General features: G+C 44.9%; 2 protein-coding genes across 2 annotated transcripts; both read right to left on the bottom strand.

Moving 5' to 3' along the window:
• Nucleotides 1-246: 246 nt before the first annotated feature.
• On the bottom strand, nt 247-2,863 carry LOC112617366 (protocadherin alpha-8). Its single transcript, XM_025374133.1, has one exon. It carries the CDS (start codon nt 2,718-2,720, stop codon nt 276-278), a length of 2,445 nt encoding a protein of 814 aa, XP_025229918.1. The 5' UTR covers nt 2,721-2,863; the 3' UTR covers nt 247-275.
• A 4,313-nt stretch (nt 2,864-7,176) lies between these two features.
• Nucleotides 7,177-9,044, bottom strand: LOC112617367 (protocadherin alpha-7-like). The gene has a single exon (XM_025374134.1). The coding sequence runs from the start codon at nt 8,714-8,716 to the stop codon at nt 7,229-7,231; it is 1,488 nt and encodes a 495-aa protein (XP_025229919.1). The 5' UTR covers nt 8,717-9,044; the 3' UTR covers nt 7,177-7,228.
• Between the last annotated feature and the right edge of the window lie 6 nt (nt 9,045-9,050).

Raw genomic sequence — 9,050 nt, 5'->3', positions numbered from 1 at the left:
ATTCACCAAAGATCAAAATACCCTGGACGTTGTTAGAGCATTGTTCAGAGAAGAGGGCTGTAAGGCAGGCCAAAATAAATGGTCAGTAAAAAAAGGATATCATCCAACCATAACTTGAGTTTCCAGACAGACCCAACTTGTGGAGAATGATTAATACTGTATTATGCCACTGAGAAAATTCAATTAATTATAAAAGGTTTCTAAAAACTAAAACAATGTTTAAATTTTCACTATATAATACGGTGAAAAATACATATGAAACACTTTTAAAGTAATTACAATTTCCACAAATAGAATTTATGAGTTCTAAATTTAAATGGACTTACTTTGAGGCCATGATCAACATTTAAACCTTGCTGTTCGCCTACATCAACTGATCCCAGATCAGGAGGAAGGCTGGGGCTGAAGGCCATGAGGTCCGTCTTCAGTGGCCCCTCACCAGAGCACACCCTCTGCCGCTGTTGCTGCGAGTATGACCAGCTCCCCACCGCACTGGAGCACACCAGAGTGGGCTTGCCCGCCGGGCACCCACACTCAGTGGGCGGAGCTGAGCACCGCAGCGCAGTATACAGTAGCAGCGTGAGCACCAGAAGGCTAGATACTGCGCAGATGGCGATGATCAGGTACACGTTGACATCCACCAGCGCCGCTTCGGGACCCAGAGCGCCAGTCGACGGCCTCGAAGACGCCTTTGGAGCCTGGCCGCTCTCCACCAGCGACACCAGCACGGTGGCCGTGGCCATCAGCGCCGGCTCACCATGATCCTTCACTATCACCAGCAGGCGGTGGCGCGGAGAGTCCGCTTCTTCCAGGACACGAGTCGTGCTAATCTCTCCCGTGTACAGCCCCACGCGGAACGGGAACCGAGCGCTGCTTGCCACTGGCTGCAGCTCATACGAAAGCCACGCATTGTAGCCCGAGTCGGGGTCCACCGCGCGCACCTTTGCTACCACGTGGCCCGCACCCACCAACCGCGGCACCAGCTGGCTCACTGCACCACCAGTGCCACCCACCCGAGGCGCCAGCAGCACCGGCGCGTTGTCATTCTCATCCAGCACGAATACCTGCAGCGTCACGTTACTGCCCAGAGGCGGCACGCCTGCGTCGCGCGCGCTCACCTGGAACTGCAGCAGCTCCAGCTCCTCGTGGTCCAGTGGCTGCAGAGCGTACACCTTGCCGCTCTGCGCGTGCACTGACACGTAGCTCGACAGCGCGCGCTCGCCCACCCGCCGCTCCACCAGCGAGTAGGACACCAGCGCGTTCTCCTGCGCATCCGCGTCCCCCGCCGACACTGTGAAGATGTGGCAGCCCGGAGGGTTGTTCTCCTTCACGAACACCGTGTACTCGGACTGTGTGAACGCCGGCGCGTTGTCGTTCACGTCGGCCACCTCCACGGACACGCTGGCCGTGGCCCACAGCGAAGGCGAGCCCCCGTCCCGTGCGGTCACCACCAGCTCATAGGCTGACACGTTCTCGCGGTCCAGGGCGCTGTCCAGCACCAACGAGTAGTAATTCTTGAAGGTGGACACCAGCTTGAACGGGACATGGGGCTTCAAGGAGCAGGTCACCTGCCCGTTGACACCTGAGTCAAGGTCGTTCACGCTAATTAGGGCGATGACAGTACCGAATTGAGCGTCTTCACGTACAGGCAAGGATAAGGAAGTCAATGTTATCTCAGGGACGTTATCATTTTTATCCAAAATTCTCACTAAAACGGTGCAATGACCCACCATGGGAGGATGGCCTTTGTCCGTTGCGTCAATGCGGATTTTATATAAATTTACTTGTTCAAAATCCAAATTACCCCGAATCACTATTTCTCCTGTATTTCGATCTATGCTAAAGTGGTCAATAATCATAGTTGCAACAAGGCTATTAAAAGAGTATGAAATGGCCCCATTCGCTCCTTCATCCCGATCAGAAGCATTCAGTCTGATAACTGTTGTTCCGTTGTCTGCGTTTTCGAATATTCTTACTTCGTATTCAGGCTGCTCGAAAGTGGGAGCATTATCATTCACATCCAGCACTGTGACCAGCAGGTGAACACTGCCTGTAAGCTCAGGTTTGCCGCCATCTGTGGCTGTCAGGAATAAGTTGTGTGCAGGAGCGTCCTCTCTGTCCAAGGATTTTCTTAATACGAGCTCAACCAGTTTATTCTCATTGTTCTTTGAATTGACATCTAGCATGAAGTAATCATGAGAGCTAAGCCTGTAAGTTAACACGGAGTTAGCTCCAACATCTGCATCAGACGCGCTCTCTAGCGGAAACCGAGAGTCTGGCATTCTGGATTCTGAAACAAATAGCTTTTGCTCTTTTACCGGGAACACTGGCGGGTTGTCGTTAATGTCCTTCACTTCCACCTCCACATGGAAAACCTGTAGCGGCCTGTCCACGATCACCTCCAGGTGGATGCTGCACTCCGCGCTCCTCCCGCACAGCTCCTCGCGGTCTATCCGAGAATTCACAAACAAAATGCCATTCTGCAGATTTACCTCCAGAAGGTCCCCGTGTGTTTTGGATGCCACCCGGAAGAGGCGCGGCACCAGCTCCGCCAGCTCCAGTCCCAGGTCCTGCGCTATGCGGCCTACGAAGGTGCCGTGTTTGGCCTCCTCGGAGACAAAGTAGTGGAGCTGGCCGCTCCCCGCCTTCCAGGCTGCGAGGAGCAGAAGCGAGAGTAGTAGTCGCCGGGATCCCAGGTCCCCTCGCCAGTGACAAACCATGTTAAATAGTCGTTTCCTATCAGAAAATCTTATCTTAATATGAAGATGAACGACTGTACTTTCCGGCGTCTTTTAATTCTATTCCGCTGCATCTCCCATTGTTCAGCCTTTAGAGACAGATGCTGTCAGAGGAACGACTTTGAACCTTGGCTAACCAGAACTTCTTAGTAGACAGCGACATCATGTGGCCTCAAAAGGTAATGATTACATGAATTACTTCCGCAATATCTGGGTTCTTTCATGCACCTTCTATTTCTTTATCATACTTTAATAGTAAGTCCTTAACTTCATCAATTGCAGAGGTATTCATACCGTCTGGCTCTTTACATTAGTTTCATCTAGGGATTTCTTCTTCATAAGGAAAGGAATTTCTTCCCAATATTTTAAATATCGTATCAATTAATAATAAAGTATGACCTGTATGTCATGGATATCAGAAATGTAAACTGTCCTCCATAGTTTCGTGTGGAAGAAATGCATTAATATTTATTTGGTCACCAGAAACACCGGCATATATTACCCTGAGGTGAGCATATAATTCTAACTTTTCTACATTTTATCTTCTTGTGTTCTTATTGTTAAATTTCTGCTTTTCTTTATTCAATAAATGTCAAATTGCCTGAACAGTTTTACTTACTAAAGTAATAAAAATGTATGTGCATATTCTTTACACTATTTCCTGATATCTCTATAGCTTGTTAAATTCAGCCTCTCACTTAAAACATTTTCCTCTATGATTTCTCTGACATGTCAAACTCTAGTAGTATTTCCACCATTGGCTTGTTTGTTAGTTCTTCATCTTTCTTCTGCTCCAAAAAGTGAGTATTTTCCAGAATTATGCCTTTAACCTTTTTTCCCCAATCTTTTTATTTAACATTTCTATTTCCAGGGCTTTAAATTAGCCTATTATTTGAAGTATTCTTAACTCCATATCTGCAACCCCCTATTTTCATTTTCTACCTGACATTTTAACCTGTATACCCTAACATTGCCTAGAAAATGAGTCAACCAAAGTTAGAAGAATATCTAATCAATAATCACCCAAAACCCAAATCATTAAAAACTCACAATTTTTATAGCATGGCAATTCTCCACACTTACTCATATGTATTTTTATGATTTCTTTTCCCTTGCCTACCATATTTAAAGTTTGTATACATCCCATCTCTCCTTTCATGTGAGATAATTTCTGTCTTTATTAGTACAGCTTTCACTCGATTGCACTAAAATCTTCAGCAAGTTTATCTTTTTATTGACCAATTGTCAAGACATTAGACTTCCATCTGGGAGATAGGCTACATGACCATGAGCCAATCTTCTCGGTGCTAAGGCTAACCACTTTCCAATATGAGTCATATTTTACAGAAAATATGTTGTCTCTTTCTTGGTACACTCTTTGTTCAAGGTTTTTCTTCTATTACTTCATCTTTATGTGTCAAAATTCTATTCATCTTTCAAAGTCCACCTCAAAAGTAAATTCTCCATGAATGCCTTCATTGTAGATGATTAAGAGCTCCTCTGAATTTCTACAAAATTCTTACCAAAAACGTAGGTAAAATAGGAAAGGTGAATAAGGGCATTTTCTGTGAAATGATTTAAATTTCTCATCACATTATTTACACAAAAAAAATTTCTGTAGTTGACTCTAAATAGTAGCAAACAATTTGTAAAGAAAATAGTATTTCTGGATATTTCAGGAGTTTGAGACCAGCCTGGGCAACATGGTAAGACCCCATCTCTACAAAAAATACAAAAATTAGCTGAGTATGGTGGTGTGCGCCTGTAGTCCCAGCAACTTCGGAGGCTGAGGTAGGAAGATCACTTGAGCCCAGGAGGCAGAGGTTGCAGTGAGCCCAGATTGTGCCAGTGCACTGCATCCTGGGCTACAGATTGAGACCCTGGCTCAAAAAAAAAAAAATAATAATAATAATAATAATAATAATTGATGAATACAGTTTGGGTGGCTAAGGAGGATAAATCAACTTCAAGTATTTCCCAATTTAGGGAATTCCTATTTAGGGTATTTAAAACTTTCTTAATAATACACTAGGAAGGTTTTAAATATACATGCATGTAACCATAAAAACAAAGCAATGAAAACAGAATTACAATTACCATCTTTGAAGGTCAAAGATATTTATAGATTTTTCCACAAAACAATATTCTTTCAACAAGAGCAGCAAACCTGGTCTGCTTGTGCTGAATGACATATTACTGCTCGATGGTAAATAATTATATTGATTACCAAACAGATTTTTGACTTTGTATACCTCTACCCTTATTCACATTGAAAAGAAAACAGTAACATATCCTAAAATGATTTCCTAAAGTATATTAGAATATTAGGAACAGTGAAAATTGATCATCAGTTCTGGGTTTTATTTTATTTTATTTTATTATTTCATTTTATTTTATTTTTGAGGCAAGGTATTGCTCTGTCACCTAGGCTGGAGTTCAGTGGCATGATAACTGCAGCTTGGAGCTCCTAGGCTCATGTGATCCTCCCACCTCAGCCTCTTGAGTAGCTGACACTACAGACACACATCACCATGCACAGCTAATTTTACAAAGTCTCTACAAAAGATGCACAAGCTGCTCTCAAACTCCTAGACTGAAGGAATCCTCCTGACTTGGCCTCCTGAAATGCTGGGATTAGAGGTGTATGCCACCACGCCCAGTTAACTATCTTTTTTTAACTAACCAAATTATTTGTAAAAATTTTTTTAAAGTCTGGACAATTAGGTTATTGTTTCATTAATGTCCCTAATACAGTACTGGATTAATAAATCATGATATATCCATAAAACAAAATAAGATGCAAATACTTTTTAAAATAAGAAAGCAAATAATCAAAAAGAAGGAATAAGCGCTAATGAAATAATATGCCACAAAACCCAATATATAATTTAGGCTGGATGCGGTGGGTCATGCCTGTAATCCCAGCACTTTGGGAGGCTGAGGCAGGCAGATCACTTGAGCCCAAGATTTCAAGACCAGCCAGGGTAACATGGTGAAACTCTGTTTCTACTAAAATATATATATATATATAGAGAGAGAGAGAGAGCCCAGCATGGTTGCCAGCGTCTTTAATCTCAGCTACTTGGGTGACTGAAGCATGAGAATCGCTTGAACCAGAGAGGCGGATTTTGCAGTGAGCCAAGATCGCACCACTGCACTCCAGCGAGGGCGACAGAGTAAAACTCTGTCAAAAAAAAAAAAAAAAATACATAATTTAAAGTGGAAAAACAAACAAAAAGTGCAGAAGGGTAGGTTTCTACTGTAATCACTTCTTTTTTTAAAAAAAAGGAAGATGAAAGGCAGGCTGGGTGTGGTTGCTCATGTCTGTAATCCCAACACCTTGGGAGGCCAAGGTAGGAGGATCACTTGAAGCCAGGAGTTCAAGACCAGCCTGGGAAACAAGACGCCACTCTGTCTCTACAAAAATAAAACAAAATTAGCTGGGTGCAATGACATTCAGACTGTATTTCCAGCTACTCCAGAGGCTGAGACGGGAGGATCCTGTGAGGCCAGGACTGCAGTGAGCTATAATCCTGCCACTGCATTTCAGCAGCCTAGGTGATGGAGTGAGATCGTTGTCTCAAAAGAAGAAAAAAGAAAAGAAAAGGAAAAGAAAGAAAAGGAAAGAAAGAAGGAAGGAAGGGAGGGAGGGAAGGAAGGAAGGAAGGGGCAAATTCTAAAATACATATATAGGTAATTTACAATTTGGTGATTGTAAATACACACACATATATATATAATTTGGCAATAATAATCTTGGAATATACAAAAAAAAACTAAAACCGCTTCAGAAATTCGAAAAGGTAAAGTGAATGGTTTGGAGTTGGAGGAGACAACGAGATTTTTTACTATGTACTAGATTTCCCTCTTTGAAATTTTCAATGTGAATATATTTCTTATACAGACAAGGAACAAAATAAAAAATACTATTGAACTGCTATTTAAACTATTTTTAAATTGTTCATATTGATTCATCAAGAACATGGCAAATACATTTCAACAAAGTAAGTGAAAAAGAAGTCCGTACTACACAAATATGATAAAAAGAAGATAAATCGATATAAAAGAAATGTTTAAAATTCAGGTTCTAAATATAAAAAGGCAAAATTGAACAGATGGATTTTGACACATATATTTTATAAAATGAGGACAATACATAGAATAAAATATTAGGTAAAATAGATATATTGAAATTTGTTTATTATAGCATTTATAAGTATTATCAAAATATGGAAATGTAAATACTTGATTTTGTAAATACACTATAGAAGAAAGGTGAATCCATTGATCCAGTTAGCAAAGTCTTTCTCCAAAAATAGAGAGTAGCCAACATAAACCATAGATTTTGATCTACAGTATTACGTATCCCAAAAGTGTATATTAAAAGTACTTCCAAATAATTAGTGCAAATACAACATAACACTAAAAAGTAATAATTAAATTTAAGGAGACAAATTGAACTAATTATTTTTAAAGTGTTGAAAGCAAGATTATTTACGACTCACATTGTCTGAAGAGGAGGGACCCTGAGGAAGGCTGGGACTGAAGGCCATGAGGTCTGTCTTGGGTGGGCCCTCCCCAGAGCACACCCTCTGCCGCCTCCGCTGGGAGAATGACCAGCTCCCCACTGCGCTGGAGCACACCAGAGTGGGCTTTACCAGACCACATGCACCCTCGGAGGACGGCGCTGAGCACCGCAACGCCGTGTACAGCAGCAGGGTAAGCACCAACAGACTGGACACGGAGCAGATGGCGATGATCAGGTACACGTTGACATCCATCAGTGCCACCTCTGGGCCTGCAATGCCCACCGACGCCCGCGACGATGCCTTTGGCGCCTGGGCGCTTTCCACCAGCGACACCAGCACGGTGGCTGTGGCTGTCAGCGAGGGCTCTCCATGGTCCTTCACCAGCACCAGAAGGCGGTGGCGCGGTGCGTCCATCTCATCTAGGGCTCGGGTAGTGCTGATCTCGCCAGTGTACAGCCCCACGCGGAACGGGATGCGCGAACTGGCGGCGACAGGTTGAAATTCGTACGAAAGCCACGCGTTGTAGCCTGAGTCAGCGTCAACTGCACGTACCTTCGCCACAACATGGCCCGCGCCCACAGACCGCGGCACAAGCTCGCTCACAGCGCCACCAATGCCACCCACCCGAGGCGCCAGCAGCACCGGCGCGTTGTCGTTCTCGTCCAGCACGAACACCTGCAGCGTCGCGTTGCTGCTCAGAGACGGCACGCCCGCGTCGCGCGCGCTCACCTGGAACTGCAGCAGCTCCAGCTCCTCGTGGTCTAGCGGCTGCAGTGCGTACACCTTGCCGCTCTCTGCGTGCACCGACACGTAGCTCGACAGCGCGCGCTCGCCCACCCGCCGCTCCACCAGCGAGTAGGACACCAGCGCGTTCTCCTGCGCGTCCGCGTCCCCTGCCGACACAGTGAAGATGTGGCAGCCCGGTGGGTTGTTCTCCTTCACGAACACCGTGTACTCGGACTGTGTGAACGCCGGCGCGTTGTCGTTCACGTCGGCCACCTCCACAGACACGCTGGCCGTGGCCCACAGTGAAGGCGAGCCCCCGTCCCGCGCAGTCACCACCAGCTCATAGGCCGACACGCTCTCGCGGTCCAGGACGCTGTCCAGCACCAATGAATAGTAATTCTTGAAGGTGGACACCAACTTGAAGGGGACGTGGGGCGTTAGGGAGCAGGTAACCTGTCCATTGACTCCAAAATCTCGGTCAAACACGCTAATCAAAGTGATGACTGTACCTGGCTGGGCATCCTCTGAAATAGGGAGAGACAGGGAAGTGAGAGTCAACTGTGGAGCATTGTCATTTACATCCACAACTTCCACAAGAACTGTACAATGACCAGCCAGTGGTGGGAAGCCTTTATCGACAGCCTCTACTGGGATCTTGTGTGCTCTACTTTCTTCAAAATCCATATGTCCTATCACTGTGATTGCCCCACTTACGGGGTCCATGTGGAACTTGGATTTTATATCTGGAGAAACATCACTGGAGAAAGAGTAAATAATATCCCCATTCAAGCCTTCGTCTAAATCTGAGGCATTGGGGTGAATCACCAGCGTTCCGATAGAAGCGTTTTCTGGTAATTTCACCGTATAGAGGGTTCTGTCGAACACTGGGGCATTGTCATTGACGTCCAGTACTGTGATGAGTAACTGAACGGTGCCAGTCAGTTCAGGTTTGCCTCCATCGGTGGCCGTGAGCAATAAATGAAGCTCCGGAGTTTCTTCTCTGTCCAAAGGTTTCCGTAATACAAGCCCAAGAGGTTTTACCTGCTGGTTGCTGGTT

The sequence above is a fragment of the Theropithecus gelada genome, unplaced genomic scaffold, assembly GCF_003255815.1.
Source record: "Theropithecus gelada isolate Dixy unplaced genomic scaffold, Tgel_1.0 HiC_scaffold_16098, whole genome shotgun sequence".
Lineage (NCBI taxonomy): Eukaryota > Metazoa > Chordata > Mammalia > Primates > Cercopithecidae > Theropithecus > Theropithecus gelada.
The sequence above is the reverse complement of the archived record's forward strand: the minus strand, read 5'-3'. Positions and strand labels throughout refer to the sequence as shown.